Source organism: Leopardus geoffroyi, chromosome B1 (genome assembly GCF_018350155.1).
Source record: "Leopardus geoffroyi isolate Oge1 chromosome B1, O.geoffroyi_Oge1_pat1.0, whole genome shotgun sequence".
Classification (NCBI taxonomy): domain Eukaryota; kingdom Metazoa; phylum Chordata; class Mammalia; order Carnivora; family Felidae; genus Leopardus; species Leopardus geoffroyi.
The window spans coordinates 39,860,294-39,880,975 of record NC_059327.1 but is presented as its reverse complement, the minus strand read 5'-3'; the positions used below and the strand labels follow the sequence as shown (position 1 = coordinate 39,880,975).

Below are 20,682 nucleotides of genomic sequence, written 5' to 3'. Positions count from 1 at the left end.
TGCTTCCCTTGTTCTTCTGAACAAATGCTGTGACTTCCCTCTAATTCACATGCTTATCTCATTTCTTTCGCATATGCTAGTTTGTTTACTTGTGAACACAAGATCCTCTCTCATCTGAGGATCACTGAGCAAACTCTGGAGAGTTGGGCTGGAAAGTCTGAGGTATGTTCATGTATAAAAGAAATGTAAAGAAGTCAGGATCAGGGTTTCCTTGCTCCTGGCTGGGAGCATTTTCCTCCCATCTTCCTGCTTTGCAGTTCTTGTAAGTCTTGTGTTTATATCTAGTAAGAGGTTAATATCCAGAATATATAAAAAATTCCACAACTCAAATGCAATAATAAAAACTAACCAGATGTTTAAAGAGGCAAAGGACTTGAATACACATTTCTCCAAAGAAAATACGCAAATGAGGAGGAGGAGAAAGAAGAGGAAGGAGGAGGAGGAGGAAGAGAAGAAGAAGAAGAAGAAGAAGAAGAAGAAGAAGAAGAGAGGAGGGAGGGGAAGAGGAAGGGGAAGAAGAAGAAATATAAATGGTCAAAAAGCACATGAAAAGATACTCAACATCACAATGATTAGGGAAATGCAAATCAAAACCACAAAGAACTATGGCCACTAGAAGGGGGAAAAAAGTAGAAAATGGCAAGTATTGGTGAGGATGTGGAAAAAATGGAGGCTTTGCACACTGATGGTAGGGATGGAAATGGTGCAGCCACTGTGGAAAAACAGCATGGCAGTTCTTTAAAAAATTAAACATAGAACTACCATATAACCCAACAATTCTACTTCTGGGTATAAACTCCAAAGAACTGAAACTCAGAGATTCTTGTATACTCCTGTTCATAGCAACATTATTCATGACAGCCAAAAGGAGGAAGCAACTCAAATGTCCACTGATGGATCAGTGGGTAAACAAAATGTTGTAAATACATACAATGGAATATTATTCAGCCTCAAAAAGCAAATAAATTATTTTTTTAATTTTTTTTAATCTTTATTTCTGAGAGAGAAAAAGAGAGAGCAGAGCATGAGCAGGGGAGGGGCAGAGAGAGAGGGAGACACAGAATCCTAAGCAGGCTGCAGGCTCTGAGCTGTCAGCACAGAGACCGACGCAGGGCTCAAACTCATCAACTGGGAGATTATGACCTGAGCTGAAGTCAGATGCCCAGACAACTGAGCCACCCAGGCGCCCGACAAATAAATTCTTATGTCAACTGTACTTCATTTTTTAAAATTTAATTTATTTTTTTAATTTATATCCAAGTTAGTTAGCATATATTGCAACAATGATTTCAGGAGTAGATTCCTTAATGCCCCTTACCCATTGAGCCCATCCCCCCCTCCCACAACCCCCCCAGTAACCTTCTGTTTGTTCTCCATATTTAAGAGTCTCTTATGTTTTGTCCCCCTCCCTGTTTTTATATTATTTTTGTCTCCCTTCCCTCACGCTTCATATCTTAAAGTCTTCATATAAGTGAAGTCATATGATATTTGTCTTTCTCTGACTAATTTCACTTAGCATAATACCCTCCAGTTCCATCCACGTAGTTGCAAACGGCAAGATTTCATTCTTTTTGATTGCTGAGTAATACTCCATTGTATATATATACCACATCTTCTTTATCCATTCATCCATAGATGGGCATCTGAGCTCTTTCCATACTTTGGCTATTGTTGATAGTGCTGTTATAAACATTGCGGTGCATGTACCCCTTTGAAACAGCATACCTGTATCCCTTGGATAAATAGCTAGTAGTGCAATTGCTGGGTTGTAGGGTAGTTCTATTTTTAATTTTTTGAGGAACCTCCATACTGTTTTCTAGAGTGGCTGCACAAGTTTGCATTCCCAACAGCAGTGCCAAAGAGATCCTCTTTCTTTGCATCCTCACCAACATCAGCTGTTGCCTGAGTTGTTCATGTTAGCCATTCTCACAGGTGTGAGGCAGTACCTCATTGTGGTTTTGATTTGTATTTCCTGGATGATGAGTGAGCATTTTTTCAAAATTTTATTTGATTTTTTCAAAATTCAAAAAATTGAGCATTTTTTCATGTGTCGGTTGGCCATCTGGATGTCTTCTTTGGAGAAGTGTCTATTCATGTCTTTTGCCCATTTCTTCACTGGGTTCTTTGTTTTTTGGGTGGGGAGTTTGATAAGTTCTTTATAGATTTTGGATACTAACCCTTCATCTGATATATTGTTTGCAAATATCTTCTCCCATTCTGTCGGTTGCCTTTTAGTTTTGCTGATTGTTTCCTTTGCTGTGCAGAAGCTTTTTATTTTGATGAGGTCCCAGTAGTTCATTTTTGCTTTTGTTTCCCCTGCCTCCAGAGACATGTTGAGTAAGAAGTTGCTGCGGCCAAGGTCAAAGAGGTTGTTGCCTGCTTCCTCCTCAAGGATTTTGATGGCTTCCTATCTTACATTGAGGCCTTTCATCCATTTTGAGTTTACTTTTGTGTATGGTGTCAGAAAGTGGTCCAGGTTCATTTTTCTGCATGTTGCTGTCCAGTTTTCCTAGCACCATTTGCTGAAGAGACTGTATTCCATTGGATATTTTTTCTTGCTTTGTCAAAGATTAGTTAGCCATACGTTTGTGGGTCCATTTCTGGGTTCTCTATTCTGTTCCATTGATCTGAGTGTCTGTTTTTGTGCCAATGTCAACTGTACTTAAATTCAAATTAATTATTTTTTTAAAAGCAAAAAAATTCTGACACATGCTATAACATGGATGAACCTTGAAGACTATACTTAGGGAGATAAACCAGTGACAAACAGACAAATAGTGTATGATTTCACTCATATAAGGTACCTAAAATACTCAAATTCATGGCGACAAAGTAGAATGGTGGTTGACAGGGGTGACGGGGTGGGGAGAGATGGGATGAGAAGTTGCTATTAATGGGTTCAGAGTTCCAGTTTTACAAGATGAGAGAGTTCTGTGGATGGATGGTGATGAAGGTTGTACAACATGGTGAATGTACTTAATGCCACTGAACCATATCCTTAAAATGGTGAAGATGGTAAATTTTGTTATGTGCATTTTACCATAATTAAAACTTTTTAAACAATGATATTAAATATTGATTTGGCTTAATACTAAGAAAAATGTATGAAGTAAACCAAACCCATTGTAAGAAAGAAAGATAAAATATAGATATGATCACAAATATGAGAGGCAGTAAACATACTTTAAAACAGAGTTCCAGCTCAAGTTCAAGACCTCTGCCTGGTACACCACAGAGAGCCTTATGCTCCTGGATAAGGTAGACAAGGAAGAACGAACATGAGGTAATAGAAGTTATGGAGTATCAACACAAAGTGACCCACCTCAAAATGGCCATAGGCCCTAATTGACCAATGGGCTACTTACAAACAGGCACAGGTACCAAAAAAGAGAAAATTGCATATGTTCCCCATACCTCCTCATCTTCCAGCTTTAAATATGGCCTCTACCCACTGCCTCCTTGCAGACAGTCTCTCCTCTGCTGTCCTGCTCCCTGGCCCTGTATTCAATAAACCTTTATCTCTGTTGTTCTGCCTTGGATGAAAATTCTTCCACTGACCGCACTGCCAGCCCCCACAAAGTCAGGACACCCCACATTCAAGGCTACGTAACATCTTGGAAAAATGTCGCCTGACATGTTTTGAGAAAACAGCAACACACAAAATTAGAAGGTAAAATTGAAGTGTAAAATTATGGGTGCACAGAGAAGAGGATGAGACGAGAAAAGGCAGAAATGAAATTAGTTTCTTTGTTAGGGTAGATTTATTTTTTTCTGCTTTGAAATACATCTTTAAAATTACAATAATATTTATACAACAAATATGAAGATAAATTAGAGTGGAATAAAACAGAATTCCCAAGGTGCTCCTTCTCAGAAAAGGTATTGCTCCAAAAAGGTACAAAATCACAATTTCTTGCAGAAGAAATAACTTTATTTGCAGTCTCAGCTACAATGAACATATGGAAACTGCTGGCAAGAACAGACACCTCTCTGACCTGCCGCAAAGCCTGCTTCATGTTTGCATGGCCATACCACATCATGCTCTCCTTATTTTGGCTGCTTTAGTTACATTCCCATGATACCTGGTCTTGGAGATCTTTGTGTTTATGACTTTTCCTAAAAAGCTGCAAGCACTTGGGGACAGAACCCATTTCTGTTGTGCTTGCAATGCCTGGCACAGTGCTGGGTTACCACTCAAGCTGCTTGCCAGATGAATGCTAACTTGATGCAGCCTGCTGAGATAGACTCTGACTACCTGCTATTACTTTTTGCCAATTAATATATCAAAAAGTGTTGAAGTGTGTGAGTACATCCCAGAGGCACGTATTAGAAAGCAAGCACATAACAGTTCCCAAGCATTGCAGATGCCAGCAAGGTATAAGCTCCAGAGTTTTGTGTCTGGCATGTGTCAATATACTGACAAGTAGCATAAACTGGAGGTACAAGAGAATGCCTTTTTAGCATGGCTTTGATGTTGATTACATGGCTTGTTGTATTATGGGTTGTTTATGTCCCTGGAAGTCAAACATGTACAGAGAAGAGAAACCTGTGGGTGCCACCAATTCTGGGCTCCAGTGTTATCAAACATCTTAAATGTGCTCTGTGCTACAAAGGAGGGCATTCAGCCTCCAAATTTGCAATAAAGTCCTCTTTTTCCATCTAACCATCAGCTTCAGTAGATGGGGGACTTAGGTGGAAAGCTTTATGTCCCTTTCCTCATGGAAGGGAACATAGAACAAATACAGCATCTGTAAGTTTCAAAAGATAAAAGGAAAATACATCCTAAGACTTTCCAGTTTTCCCCAGTAGTGGCTGTAGAAATAGCCCTGCAGTTCCAAACACACAGACAATTATAAACACCCAAAGAAATACTCTGTCCACCACCATGGCTACGTATTTCCAGTCGTCTTCTACCTGAAAGGCAAACAAAAAGTCAAAGCAATGTTAAAAAATTGAAACTAGGTAATATGCTCTGTTTCATAAATAAGCTGCTTCCTTTTCAAAGACTTCCTTGGCAATTTTTGAAGCAAGTAGTGGTTTTATCATGGTTAACCCATGTTGCCTATACAGTTCATAGAAGAACTTTTGTTTTGTCTGAAGAGGGTAGATACACATGCCCCTTTGGTGCCTCATACAGATGGCTAGAGAGTAAGCAGGATTCCACAGGTGACAAATGACTTTTCCTGCAAAAACCATTCCTAAGAATGCTGTTCAGACAGCTCAACTTTTGTCATTGGCACCACTGGATATTCTGACACCTTGGCAAGTCTGGAAAATGGGTTTGAGGCAGGGGGTATAGGACATGAGGAATGGAGGACACTTTATCAGGAATAGGCAGCCCTCTAGAGCTCAAAGTCGTGCTGCTTGTGGAGAGTTCATTGCATTTCTCACGTCCTTCCAGTTCCTGACCTCCAACTCATGCCTGAGACTTAACGTCTCAGATTGTGTCTTGAGGGCCCTACCTGGTGGTGTTTAAGTCAACAACAACCTTCCCTCAATTTTATGAAGATGTTACCATGAAGGCACAGTTCTGGGCTCACTTGTCCCATGATGCATCCCCTCCAGCCCCTAACTTGTGACTTGCAGTAATAGTATCCTCCCCTGCACCAACGGTGTGGACTTCAGGTCTCAAGATGTCCTTTCACCAGGAGATATGGATGCCAGCAGCTGCAGTATAAGGTCAAACCCAGACACCTGGCATAAGTTTTCAGATGCCCTCAGCTTAGGATATGGAAAATTGGCATGATTTTCTTGAGCTCTCTTTGTGGAGGATGGGGGACGTTCATGCTGCAATAGTTAGACTCTGAACAGCAAGAGCAGAATATGTTGATGCTAAGAATATGCCTGAGGTTCATTCAATAAACACCTAAATCCCTCTCAAGTAGAATAAGTGGGGTTGGAATTTCAGAGGACTCACTCTGCCTGCCCCCACCAGCCTCAGACTGCGGGCTGCTCTGCAGGAATTTCATCTGTCACTGTATTTAAGAAACAGTTTCGTTAACCAAGCCTGTTTTGAATATTTATTTTAACTAGATTTCACCTGAGTTAACATTTCTGGAGGTGGAGATTTGCTCTGAGGCTATACTTTACTCCACCCAACCCCCAGGTCACTTCACTCATAACTGCATAATAATAGAGCTGGGTCTTAGAGTACTGTTCCCTGGCCCTCTTGTGAACAGAACTCCCAATGAAGATCTGATCTTAGGTCTGATCTAAACCAGCTGAGGGATGCCAGGCTAGAGGAGACATGCATTTACCTTCTTTGTTTCATTTTGGTTCTTCATGTTTTCTGCTATGAATTGTACACTGTTAATTACATCTTCAACATCAGGCGAGTGCTCTGAATTTTCAGTCATCCATTGTAAAGGCTGATGACTTAATCTTCTCTTGCTGGTGGCAAGCTCACTTGATTTACAACAGTGGCAGAATTCTTTAGGAAGTTTGGTCTCTCTGCAATTATCAGAATTGACTTTGGTGGGCCTACCAGAAATGCCTTTGGAATTTTTATCTGAACTTGTCTCCTTCATCTTGTCCAGAGGCCTCTTCATCATCAAGATCTGGGGTAACAGCTGGAGGAAAACTGTCTTCACCCACTTGGGCATGGTGTGTGTCGTTGGGGTGCGATAATGAATGTTCAACACAAACACAGTCACCGCAATGGACAGGGTGACAAAGATCATGGTGAACAGTAGGTACTCACCCACCAGTGGGATCACAAGAGACGTGGATGGGATGGTTTCCGTGATTACTAGCAAAAACACAGTCAGAGAAAGCAAAACTGAAATACAAAGTGTCACCTTTTCACCACAGTCAGAAGGGAGGTAAAAGACAAGCACAGTTAGAAATGAAATAAAGAGACAAGGGATGATCAGATTAATGGTATAAAACATTGGCAATCTTCTAATGTAAAAAGAATAGGTTATATCTGTGTATATCTCCTCACAACAATTGTATTTTATGTCATGCTTGTAGCCAGAGGCATCAACAATTTCCCATTCGCTGTTTTCCCAAAAATCATTCATATCCACTTTAGATCCAATGATTAGAAGATCAATTTCAGCTTTGTCATATGTCCAGGAACCAAATTTAAGGGAACAGTTTTGATGATCAAAAGGGAAAAAAGTGATATCCATAGGACAGGAACTCTTGAAAATAGCTGGTGGAGTCCAGGTTATCATGCCATCATATTTAAGAAGAGCTTTTGTCTTGCCTTCAACTTGGAAGTCACCAACAGCACTACAAAGTAAACCAGACACCATTAGTAACACCCCCTTGCCTGGGTCAGCATGTACCAAAGGCAACTTTGGAACAAGTCTACTGCTGTCAGAACCCCATACTTGTTGTAGAGAACGATGTCAGGCTTCCATATCTTATCTGCAGGAACACGAAGAGTCTCAATGCCATCATATTCCATTGGGTCCCAGCGCAATTTATAATCATTCCATATCTAAAGGCAATAGAAGTCAGTTGAATAAAAAATTCTTAGTAACTTACAGGGAACTTTCTTCCCATGTTAATTCTATGTTGGTTCAGTGTTTTGAAAAAAAAATAAGTTCTCATTTAAAGAATACACTGGAGGACACCTGGCTGACTCAGTTGGTAGAACATGCAACTCTTGATCTCAGGGTCATAAGTCCAACCTCACTTTGGGCTTGGAGCCTACTTAAAAAAAAATAAAGAGTGCATTGGTTTCTATCAAAAGTTGGGATATTAAATCCATGAGGAATAGGGGGCTAGGCAGCTGGGCTGATTTTGGCAAATATAAATCATCTGACATTAGATAATTAACTATTGATTATTAATTAGCTGACCAAGGTTATAGACTCAACTTCCATGTTCCATAAACTGTATTCACACTGGAGTAGCAACTCATTTCTAATATCAAAAAGATAGTTCAAGTGTACGATAATGAGTTTGTTATAAATCTGTGTAAAAGATTAAGACAAGAAGGAAGAATGAAGTGGTATAACTGATAAAAACAACCGGTGGGACTCTAACCCACGTGTTCTCATGCTCAGTTCCTTACTTCCCTTGGCCTGGTGCAGCAGAGTCAAAGACTGGGCAAGCTTCTGACACTGGGGCTCAAGTTACAGATAAAAATAAGAGACTTGAGGGCAGAAACCAGAAGGGACAGGTCTCTATGTCCCAGAGAACTTTATCACTATGTTTTTGCACCTGTGAAGTTTGTATCAAGCAGCTGTCCCAGAGCTGAACTCTAGGCTTTGGAGAAAGATTATAGTTTATACTCTGTTATAAGTTGGAGATGGAAAGAAGTAATTCTAGTGGAATTTATCCATTAGACATTGTTAGGCTAACACACAAGACAGGTCCAAGAGAAGGACATGTGATGCAGACACATACGTGACGTAGCCACAGATTGGTTTCCATGATCTGGTTTACTTCATCCTGGGAGGAAGAAATAATATTTTTAGCCTGAAATGAACTTGCTAATAAAGGTGGCTCTTAGAACGAGAATTACAACAAAAGAGAGCCAAATCTGAGTTATTCATACTAACAGAGGAAAACAAAGAAGACTAAAAAGGCAACTTATAAAATGCATCCAGAAATATGATATTTTCACATCTGGTTCCAACTCTGTTGACTTTAAAAGAAAATGTGGCTTAAAAAAATGTCTTTCAAATCTTAATTAAGTCTCACCTCTTCAGTGAAGCCTTTCTGACCACCGCAGCCCATTAAAGGTGTCTGATTCCATGAAAGAAAGGAGGAAGAGAAGGTACAGTAGAAAGGAGAAAGGGAAAGTACTGCAGATGGTGATAGGTATCAGAACTTGGTTCATTGTTTTTACTGTATTCTTCCCCCTTCCTTGAAAACCTCCTTCTTCGACTGTGCTCACCACTCTCTAGGCTCTGAGTCCTGAGCCCAGTTGCCTTTTGAAATGTCAGCCTCTGCTCACCATGGAGTTTTCCAGCTGGAACCTGCCACTCCACTTCAACACATCTCAACTCTCATCTAAGCCATGCTGATTGCTTCAATTATTCATTATTCAAATATTTATTGAGTACCTACTATGTGCTCTATAAATTCTGGGACTATAGCAGTAAACAGGATTGAAAAAACCTCTACCTTCATGCATCTAAACTGTTAATTTGGGAGACAAAAAATCAATAATAGATATATAATATAATGTGTGACAGTTATAAGTCCCTGTGAAGAAAAATAAAGAGAGATGGAGTGGTGTGTGCATGCATACACACACACACACATACACACACACACACATCTTTGTTAGACAGAATGATCAAAGAAGGCTTCTCTCGGGGCGCCTGGGTGGCGCAGTCGGTTAAGCGTCCGACTTCAGCCAGGTCACGATCTCGCGGTCCGTGAGTTCGAGCCCCGCGTCGGGCTCTGGGCTGATGGCTCAGAGCCTGGAGCCTGTTTCCGATTCTGTGTCTCCCTCTCTCTCTGCCCCTCCCCCGTTCATGCTCTGTCTCTCTCTGTCCCAAAAATAAATAAACATTGAAAAAAAAAATTTAAAAAAATAAAAATAAAAAAAAAAAAAAAAAAAAAAAAAAAGAAGGCTTCTCTGAGGAGGTTTAAGCAGGTACCTAAATGACTGAAGAGAGTCATACAGCTATCTGGAGGAAAAACATTTCAGGCCAATATCCCAAATACAATGTGTTCCTAAGCAGCTACCAGCCTTCAGTGGGAAAACTACTGAAGACACTCCAGAACCTTCAGCAACCTTACAGCACAGCAGCTTGAAAGCTATTGAGTGTTCCAGTGACCATCAGTGGGTTCCCCAAACTTACCAACGTTGCTTTATAATATACGTGAACACCCTCAGAGTAAATGAACTCAACTGTGGTTGACAGAGCCATGGCCAGGACTGACACCAAACTGCTCTTTTTCACGGAGCTGCTCTGTAGTTCTCCACTCCCCCTGCCAAGCTTCCTCCTTCAAATGTGTTTGTGTCTAGTCATGGTAAACCCCAGGATTTTAAAAGGTCAACAAAAGGAGTTACAATCATGGTTTCTTATTAGTCAAGAAAAGCAAAAAAAATAAATAAATAAAATAAAAAAGGCTATACTTATCCATTGGCCAAGTATTACCCAAGCCTAAGGTAATTGCCTTCTACTCATGAGAGGGTGATGCTGTGATCTATAAATTCCAGCAGGGGCCATGTCAATAGATCTGTTGGCTGTCAATCAAGAATGGACTAGCTATACAGTCTTATGCATCCTCTTTGTATTCTGTGTTCACAGAACTAGTGTACACTGTTAACTAGTATTCAAAGAATTAAAATCTGTTGGCAATATCATCCTGTCAATATCTCTCTCTTTCCCCAACACTTCCACAGGCTGATGAGGCTCAATGTGGTGTGGACATTCTTAGGGGTGTCAGCCAGCTTTATGGACCAGGACTTGGTCTGGCAAGTCTTGTTCTCCATGCAATTCTGTACCACACTGATGGTCATGAGCACTATTATCAGACAGCCCAGCTGGAGGAAGCAGGGACCTAAAATACCACTCCACATTCCTGAGACCATTGCTCTGTATCTCTTTCTTGGGAAAATAAATTAGTTGGCACCCTGCCTGTATTAAAGGATTGGAGTTATAATTTCAAAAGGATTAGCTTCTGAAGCAGCAGAGATTGAGATCAGAAAGCCAGGTTGGCTACACTTTATAAGCCTTTAAGTTAGTCATTTCAGATAGTGAGGCCATCAAAACACTACACAGGGGCTTTGTCTTGGATCCCTGTTGGGGGGACAGCAGACATACTCTTACACTGAAAGATCATTCACCCAGAAAACCTTCTGGCCAGAGTCATTCTGTGTGTTTGCAGCAAACACACTTCCATGTAGAGCTGCAAAAAAGGCCTTTGCTAAGGCCTTTGATAAGGGAGTTGGTAATTGCACATCCTGACTGTCCTGCATCACAGAACCATCCCCAGAGCTCACCATGGCTCAATGACAATGAATATGACCCTCAGGGACTTCTGGTGCCCCCCATGAGAACAGGTAGCTTCCAATACACCAATAGGAATAGCTATATTAATATCTGACAAAGTAGACTTCAGAAAAAAAATTACTGTAGACCAAGGACATTATATAATGATGGAAATATAAAATCACCAGGAAGACATAATGATCCTAACTGTATACACACCAAACACTAGTCTTAAATTACATGAAATAAAAATTGATGAAACTGAAAGAAGGAACAAACTCCCAAATATAGTTGGAGACTTCAACACCATCCCCCTCAGCAACCAATAAAACCACTCGGGGGGAAATCAGCAAAATATAGAAGATCTGAAGAACATAATCAACAGGATCTAATTGAAATATATAGACCACTTCTTTCAAAAGCGCAGAATACACATATATTTCAAGAATGCATGGGATATTAACCAAGATAAACCATATTCTTACCATGGGCCATAAAACAAACCTCATCAAATTTAAAAGAACTGAAACCATACAGTGTGTTTTCTGACTATAATGGAATCAAACTAGAAACCAACAACAAAAAGACAACAGGAAACTCTCTAAACCCCTAAGAATTATACAACACACTTCTAAATAATCCATGGGTCAAAGATCAAAATGGGCTTAAACCTCAAAGGAGATTTTTAAAAATACATAGAACTGAATGAAATGAAAACACAACATATTAAAATATGAAGGTCATTGCTAAAAACAATGTTGAAAATAAAATCATAGCATTATATGCTTACATTAGAAATGAGGAAAGGTCTCAAATCAATAATCCAAGTTCTTACTTCAAGAAATTAGAAAAAGAAGCACAAAATGAGCCCACAGCAAGCTCAAGGAAGGAAAAATAAAGATAAGAGTAGAAATCATGGGGCACCTGGCTGGCTTAGTCATTGGAGCATGCAACTCTTGATCTCCAGGTCATGAGTTTGAGCCATATGTTGGGTGTAGAGATTACTTAAATAAATAAATAAATACACTTTAAAAAAGAGAGTAGAAAACAATAAAATTGAAAAAGGAAAACAATAGAAAAAATCAATTAAATAAAAAGCTAATTCTTTGGGATGGGGACCAATAAAACTCACAAACTTGTCTCAAGATCGACAAAAATAAAAACAGAGAAAACACAACTCACGAACATCAGGAATGAAAAAGGAGCTATCACTACAGATCCTGTAGCCATTAAAAAGAATAGACAATATGATAAACAGCTTTATTATACAATCAAATTTTTAAAAGAAATAGACTAAAACTTCAAAAACCACAAACTATCCAAATTCAAAGAAGATGAAATATTCAAAACAGGCTTGATTAATGAAACTGTTTCTTAAATACAGTGACAGATGAAATTCCTGCAGAGCAGCCCGCAGTCTGAGGCTGGTGGGGGCAGGCAGAGTGAGTCCTCAGAATTTCCAATGGCCTATAGCCATTTTTAAAAATTGAATTTGTAGTTAAAAACTCCTGGAAAAGAAATCTCTAGGCCTAGTAGGTTTCCCTGGAGAATTCCACCAACTATGAAAGAAGAATCAATATCAATTTTACACAGTCTCTTCCAGAACATAGAAGAAGATGGAACAATTCCAAATATTTTTTATAAAGCTATATTACCCTGACACAAAATCCAAACAAAGATAATACAAAAGAAGAAAATTACAGATTAATGTCTGTCATGAACTCATCAATAAAATATTAGCAAAATGAATCCAACAATGTACAAAAGTTATACACCATGACTAAATGAGATGTAAAGCTGTTCAACATTCAAAAATCAATCAATGTACTTTACCATATCAACAAGGTAAGGAAGAAAAATTATCTGATCATATCAATGGTTACAGAAAAAGCATTTGACAAAAATTCAACATCAATTAATGATAAAAACTCTCTGAAAACTAACGAATAAAGGAGAACTTTCTCAATTTGAAAACCTCTATAAAACACCTACAGCTATCATTATACTAGAAGGTGAAAGACTAAACAATTTTCCTTAAGATTGGGAACAGGGCAGAGATGTCCACTCTCACCACTCTTATTCAAAACAGTACTAATTCTAGTCAATACTATGCAATAAGGCAAGAAAAAGGGAAAAAACAGCATAGTTTGGAAAGGAAGAAATAAAACCATCTCTATTTGCATATGACATGGTTGCCTATATAGAAAATCCCATGGAATCTATAAAAATACTGAAACTAATAAATGATTTCAGCAAGATCTCAGGATACAACATCAACATACAGAAACCGATTGAATTTCTATATACTAATGATGAACATGGAGAAACCAAAATTAAAAGTACAGTATTATTTTCAATTGCCTTAAATAAAACAAAGTACACATAATAGTACATGGACAATAAAACAAATATACACATAATAATACATGGACAGGATCTGCATGCTGAAATTTATAAAATGCTGATGAAAAAAGAGCTAAATAAATGGAGAAATATCCTGCATTCATGGATGGGAACACTCAACATAGTAAAGATGACATTTCTCCCCAAATTGATCTATAGATGAATGCAATTCCTTTCAAAATCCCAGCAAGCCTTTTTGTATACATAGGCAGCTTATTTGAAGGCATAGGCCCCAAAACAGTGAATATAATTTTGACAAAGAAGAATAAGGTGGTAGGATCACTCTGGCCAACATTAAGACTTACTATACAGCTACAGTAATCAAGATTGTGTGGGATTGGTGGAGGGTTCATCACATAGATCAACAGAATAGAATAGAGGACCTGAAATAGACCTGAAATAGACCCATACAAGTATGCTCAACGGATTTTTCACAACAGTGCACAACCAGCTCAATGGAAAAAGGATAGCCTTTTCAACTAATGGTATTGGAGCAATTAGACACCCATAGACCAAAAAAGGAAAAAAGCCCAAGTCTCACATTTTATATAAAAATTAACTCAAAATGGATCATAGTCTCAAATGTAAAACATAAATAAAACTTTTAGAAAAAATATATGAGAAAATCTCTAGGATCTGCAATAAAAGCAAGGAATGCTTAGGCTTAACACCAAAAGCACAACACATAAAAGGAAAAAGTGATAAATTGGATCTTGTCAAAATTGAAAAGTTTGAGTGAAGGTCCATGTGAAAAAGATGAAAAGAGAAGCTACACACTAGGGTAAAATACAGCTGACCCTTGAACACACAGGTCTGAGCTGTGTGAGTCCACTTACATGTAGAATTTTTTACACTACAGTGCTGTAAATGTATTTTCCCTTCCTTATGATTTTCTTAATGACATTTTATTTTCTTTTACTTTATTGTAAGAGTACAGAATATAACACACGTAACATACAAAATATGTGTTAATCAACTGTTGATGTTATCAGTAAGGCTTCTGCTCAACAGTAGGCTATTAGTAGTTAAGTTTGGGGGGAGTCAAAAGTCACATGCAGAATTTTGACTATGCTGGAGGCCGATGTCCCTAACCCTTGCATTACTCGAGTTAACTGTATTTGCAAACCACATACCTGGCAAAGCATCAGTATCTAGAATATAGTAAGAACTCTCAACACTGAACAGTTAAAAAAAAAAAAAATCAAACAATCCAATTAGAAAACGGGAACAAAAACATGAGGAAACATTTTACCAAAGAGGATATACAGATGGCAAATAAGCACATGAAAAGATGTTCTATATGATGAGTCATTAGGAAAATGCACATTAAAACTATAATGAGATATTATTATATACCAAACGGAATGGCTAAAATAAAAAAATAGTGACAACAACAAATACTGATGAAGATGTAGATAAACTGGATCACTTATATATCGCTGATAGGAATTTAAAAGGGTACATTCACTCTGGAAAGCATTTTGGCAGTTTCTTAAAAAATTAAACACACAACTACCATATGACCCAGCAATTGAACACCTGGGGATTTATCCCAGGAAAATAAAGATTTGCGTTCTCACAAAAACTTGTATCCAAATGTTCACAGCACTTTTATTTGTAACAGAACAAAACTGGAATCAATACAAATGTTCTTCAACCAACAAAAAGTAAATAAACTGAGGCACATCAATACCATGGAATACTACTCAGCAACAAGAAGAAATGAGCTATTGATATAATCAACAACTGGGATGAGTCTTTAGAAAATTATGCTGAGTGAAGGCACCTGGGTGGCTCAGTCGGTTGTGTCTGGCTTTGCTCAAGTCATGATTGCATCTTTCATGAATTCAAGCCCCACATTGGGCTGTCAGCACAGAACCTGCTTCAGATCCTCTGTCCCTTTCTCTCTCTCCCCCTCTCCAACTCGTGCACACGTGTTCTCTCTCTCAAAATAAACATAAAAAAATTTTTTTAATTATGCTGAGTGGAAAAGCCAATCCCACAATGTTACATACTGTATCATTTTTATCTAACTTTCTTGAAACGACAAAATTTTAGAAATTGAAGACATATTAGTAGTTGCCACTGGGAAACTGGGCAAAGTGGGATCTTCCTGTTATTTCCTACAACTGCATATGAATCTACAAGTATTTCAATAAACAAAAATTTGACTTAAAAAAAACTACATTTCCCAAGTCTCCCTTACAGCTAGAAGTTGATGATATAGGAAGCAGAAGATATTAGTAGGACTTTTAAGAAAACTCCTTAAGGAAGTCACATATGTCTGTTATGTCCCCTCATCCCTTCCTCCTGCTTCTTACGAAGGATGTGAATATGATGAGTGAAAATCAGCAGTTATCATGGACCATGAGGCAACACTGAGGGAAGAAACCATATGCTGAAATAGAAAGATAGGAACCTTGCTCACTGTCACCATGTATGGTTTATGCTTTTAGCATCGTGGTCCGTGTGATTGGCATCCTTTTGCAGTGCCCAACCTAAGCAACTGAACACAGTGGTACAATCACCAACACCACAAAGCCACCTGGCGTTAACCTTCTAAACTTTTAACCTTTAGATTTCTGTTACACAAGAAAGAAATCAATTTGTTTTATTCAAGCCATGTTATTTTTAAGTCTCTGATAGCAACCAAATGCAAATGTCAAAATCTGTATTCCATTATCTCCACACACCATCCTCAGAACAATGTCCTGAAAGGGTGTATCAACCAGGAATTTGAAGTGATGCTGTATAGTGAAATAGACTGACTTCAGGTGAAACTTACTTTATAATACTCCACAGCAAATTATGACTCCCAGCCCAGTAGGAGACCAGTAATCAGTACAACACTATTTGGGGGTGAAAGGGATCAGATTAGGTACCAAATAAAATGTTTTTTAAAGAAATGAGTATATCCATCTATACAAAAGAAAACTGTGACTTTTTTATTTTTATTTTTTTAACCAATATGTACCAGTATATACATACTTCCAACCTGGGTCAGAAGCTAGAGGACCAGGCCAGGGTCAACCTAGTCCACCAGGAAGCATGGACTGGAGAAACATGGTGAGCCTTGAGTTCACATCTGTAACTAAGGTCTTTCCTCCAGTGAACCTGAAGAACCACCACTGTTTCCTACAGGGCAAGTCTGGAAAGACAGAAGGTTCCTTCCCTATGCATAGGCTGGGACTGATAAGATGAAAGGAGCTCCCTTTGTAGTCTCAGGAGCTCTAGCATCTCTCTCTCTCTGGAGATGCTTTAGCCTCCCCCTACTTCCTGAGCCTGCCTATTCCTGGAATTTGGTCGGCAAGCCAGCGCTGTCCCCTCCTATGCTTTTGAGCCCAAAACCCTGCTCTGTGTTATAAATACCAGGCCCTAATACCTCCTCTCCCGCCAACTAGGGCATGAAGATTATTCAAAGGAAAGAACTGTAGTCACTTGTCCTCGAACATAGTAGCAATAAATTTAAGAACTCCAAATTGCCATCTGTTTTCTCAGGGCTGGATGGAAGCTATATGAAAGCAGGTGATCTTTTTCTTTCTTGCATAACATAGAATATTTAAAGCAGTTCTTTTTCTTTTCTTTTTTTTTTAAATTTGTTAATGTTTATTTTTGAGAGAGAGAGAGAGAGAGAGAGACAGAGTGTGAGTGAGGGAGGGTCAGAGAGAGAGGGAGACACAGAATCCCAAGCAGGCTCCAGGCTCTGAGCTGTCAGCACAGAGCCTGAACCCATGAACCACTAGATCATGACCTGAGCCGAAGTCGGAGGCTCAACCGACTGAGCCACCCAGGTGCCCCAAAACAGTTCTTTTTCTATAGAGTAAAAAGAACATGAGCTTTGGAGTTGGACGGGCCCGATTAAGATTTCAGTTCCACCATTTTATAATTGTATGACCTTGGGAAAATTCCTTCCTGAGCTTCCCTTCAGCTATAAAATGCAAATGACAGCCACTAAGTGCAGACACAGTGACTGGTGAATAGGTGCACCATGAAGTTAACTCCCTCTGTATTATCCCTTCAACTTCCCCTTCACCTCTCTGCTTCATAAACTGGTTCTGAAAGCACTTCCAGAAAGACCCTGCCTTGATGTGAATAATTACAGCATCAATGTCTTCTTCCCAGCAGGAAGGCTTTGAAGAGCCAGCATTCATGGAGATGTGTGTTTGTTCATATTTTAAAATTTCTATATTTACCACGTGCAATTACTGGGACAGTGTTCAGGAATTGCTCTGCCCGCACCCCCACCCAAGTCAAGCGTTCTCCAGGTACACGTGGTGAACTGGCAGCACTTACCACATTGGCCAGCTGTGTGATGGCCACTTCAAAATGCACCGTGACCGGTTCAGAAACGTTTTCCACAGGCCTGATGAACTGGTTATAATGAGAAAACAGTTTGTGAAAGAGCCTCTCTTCAGATGCACAGCCTGCAGAGCCTGCATGGCCAAGCAGAGGAAGAGTTAGAGAGGCCAAGAGGGTGTTCACAGATGGGGAGGTTCTGGCAGCTCCCATTGCCAGGCCACTAGGACAGTGGGTTGTCCCAGCCACCTGAGCTCTCCCGCCCCTGTGTTCTGTCCACCCACACAGGCTTCCCCTGGTGCCCATTGTACCTAGCCTCTCAGAGCCCTGAAGATAAGAAGAGTAATGCCTACATCCCAGAACTATTATGATATCAAATAAAATACTATTGTAAGAGCACTTTTACAAGTCTAATGCACCACAAATACAAAGGGACAGCATGAGCTCCAATTTTTGCTTATGTCATTGAAGATAACTCACGATCTTACTGATCTGGTTTTTAAGGAAGAGTCCTGCCTTTTCTGGTCAAAATGCTGATCCAACCACCTGTTTCTACAACCAACAAGGTGTTTAGCTGGGGAACCTACACCAAGCAAACCGAAATAACTAGTAAGTTTATTAAGACCTTAGCAAGCCGTATTTCTTTTTAAAATCTGACTCAGATTCAATTATTAAGGAGACTTGTGTCAAGTGCAAGGTTTTTAAGGCAAACTTATTTAATTGGTTTTAAAAGAATTCAATACTAGCTCTTAAATAACAGAGTTTTCAGTCACTAAAATTTACACAGTTTAATGTGAATGTCTGTATTTTTCCAAGAATGCATCAAAAGTAAGATACTTGCCTTCATTTGATATTATTCATTTCATTAATACCCCTCTATATTTTCCCTTATAGAACTCAAATTTGACATCAGAAAAACAATTCTACAAATTTCCAAAAGGGATTTATATCTTGAAAGAAAGAAGATTAAAGGCACTGAAAACTCACTCGGCAAAAATGAACAAAAGGATAGCTGTTATATTACTAAATAAAGAGTCGTTGACAAATGCACTTGGAAACAAACTCTGAGATTTCATCAGGAAAAAACAATTTTAAATATGAAATAGTACTCTTGCCACCATAATTAATAATGCTAGAAATATTTCTATGTAAAATAGACAATAAAAAAAAATCCTCTCCACTACTGCATTACCATTTCCCCCTCTTTGCGATATTGTAGATAAACCCTCTGTGAATCTTGAAGAACAAGTCCCCTGCAAAGCTAACATGGGAATGTGGTTTTCTGCAGCAGAACAGCACTTGTCTATTTCCAAGTCTTAACTTTTAAAATGAATTATCTTACTCTTAGGACACATTCCAGCATAGTAATATGACATGTTTCCCAAAACAAAGATGATTACCTTCAAAATGGAAGGGTTCATGGACTAAGTCTCAGCTAACAAACAAATCATAGTTGTAAAAAAAAATTAAATACAAATGCAAATAAATCAGTTGAATACATCCATACCAGAGATGGATAGAAAACTGCATCACTATTATTACCATATTTTTATTGGAACAATAAAATAAGATATGGTTTACAATGCTTCATTGTCTTCCCTGCACCATCTCCAAAATCTCATGTTCAGTGTTAAAACCTAACCAATAAGAAATAGGTTAACAGTTATAACAGTAGTAATTCCTGTGCAGACCCTCTACATATTTACACAAAGAATATCTCATCTCTGCTCAATCAAACACAACTAGAAAAGAAGAATAAATATATGTAGCTGAAAAGAGAATATGAGATAAAGCAGAAATAAAACCTACCTTTAAAGAAAGGTATGAACATACACAACCAGAGACACAAACCAAAGTGAAGGAATCCCTGGCCCTCGCTGGTCAGCATGATTAAAACACACTTTGATTTCTTTTTCTGGTCAAAGGATTGTGGAAAACAAAGAGCTACCAGACAGCCACACGCATCAGACCTTTAAATCATCAGAGTCCCACTGCAATCCATGTGTGTCTTCCGTGAAATAAAAACATTCACAAACATAACACGGATGTTCCCAATATCAGAGACTGAGGCCAACAAAAGGGCAAATAAAAAGGACTCCATCTGATGTCAGATGAATCATCACTTTCCTGTCACCCTAGATCTCTTTCGTGCAAGAACAGTGAAGAAAAGCAGTGAGAGAACGCTAAGCAGGCAGGACAGAGAGAGGACGGAAAACACTGCCTGCCTTTGATCTTTCTGTAGTACAGTCTCAGCAGTAATCTTTGGGAGAAGGAACACCCATTTTCCGACCTCCAAGTCCAGGTAAAGCACGTGCTAGGTCCCAGACAGTATGGTCTGATTCACTGAGTTGTCTAGTTAATCAAGGCTTACCCTTGTTATTAGAAAACTTCCTAAAATATGAGTCTCTTTTCCTGTCTTAATAGGTGTGGTTTAGAGAGAACAGCACTCATCTGATTTTGCCTGACTCCAGGGCTTCTAGTGTCTTGTCTTTCCGAGGTCAGAAATCACCATCCAGGATTAGAGATTAAGTGTCAGAACGAGAAGGATGAATACCAAACACAGGATGCCACCTGGACAGCCCTATATTTATGTAAACATCCCTGTCACCAACTGGTTTTCCTAGAAGTTTCTTCTTGCTTCTGTAAGTTCAATGTCAATAGGATTCTGGTAAGATTTTGGTGTTGGTTAAAGAGAAGTTAGACACACAACAAAATGAAAAGACAACCTGCAGAATGGGAGAAAATATTTGCAGCCATATGTCTGACAAGGAATTAATATCCAAAATATATAAGGAACTCAATATCAACTCAATATCAAAAAAAGTCCAATTTAAAAATGGGCAACGGACTTGTATAGACATTTTCTCAAAGAAGACATACATATGGCCTACAGGTATGTTGAAAGTGAGCCACTAATCATCAGGGAAATGCAAATCAATCACAATATGACATTACCTCACACCTATTGGGATGGTTATGGTCAAAAAGACATAAAGTAAAAAGTGTGAGGGTGTAGAGAAAAGGAAACCCTTGTGCACTGTTGGTGGGAATGTAAACTGGTGCAAGTGCTATGGAA

General features: G+C 38.9%; 1 protein-coding gene across 4 annotated transcripts; it reads right to left on the bottom strand.

Annotated features, from left to right (window-relative positions):
* Positions 1-3,738: 3,738 nt before the first annotated feature.
* CHRNA6 (cholinergic receptor nicotinic alpha 6 subunit) lies at positions 3,739-19,812 on the bottom strand. Of its 4 annotated transcripts, none has more exons than XM_045458828.1 (6): positions 19,416-19,812; positions 17,604-17,743; positions 8,362-8,406; positions 7,338-7,447; positions 6,258-7,236; positions 3,739-4,914 (listed from the first exon to the last, which is right to left on the bottom strand). In XM_045458828.1, the coding sequence occupies exons 1-6, from the start codon at positions 19,492-19,494 to the stop codon at positions 4,783-4,785; spliced, it is 1,485 nt and encodes a 494-aa protein (XP_045314784.1). In that variant the 5' UTR covers positions 19,495-19,812; the 3' UTR covers positions 3,739-4,782. The 4 variants fall into 4 exon arrangements, with proteins under 4 accessions (XP_045314784.1, XP_045314806.1, XP_045314817.1 ...); XM_045458850.1 differs by having other exon boundaries at positions 17,604-17,681; positions 19,416-19,811; XM_045458861.1 differs by lacking the exon at positions 17,604-17,743 and having other exon boundaries at positions 19,416-19,811.
* Positions 19,813-20,682: the final 870 nt, after the last annotated feature.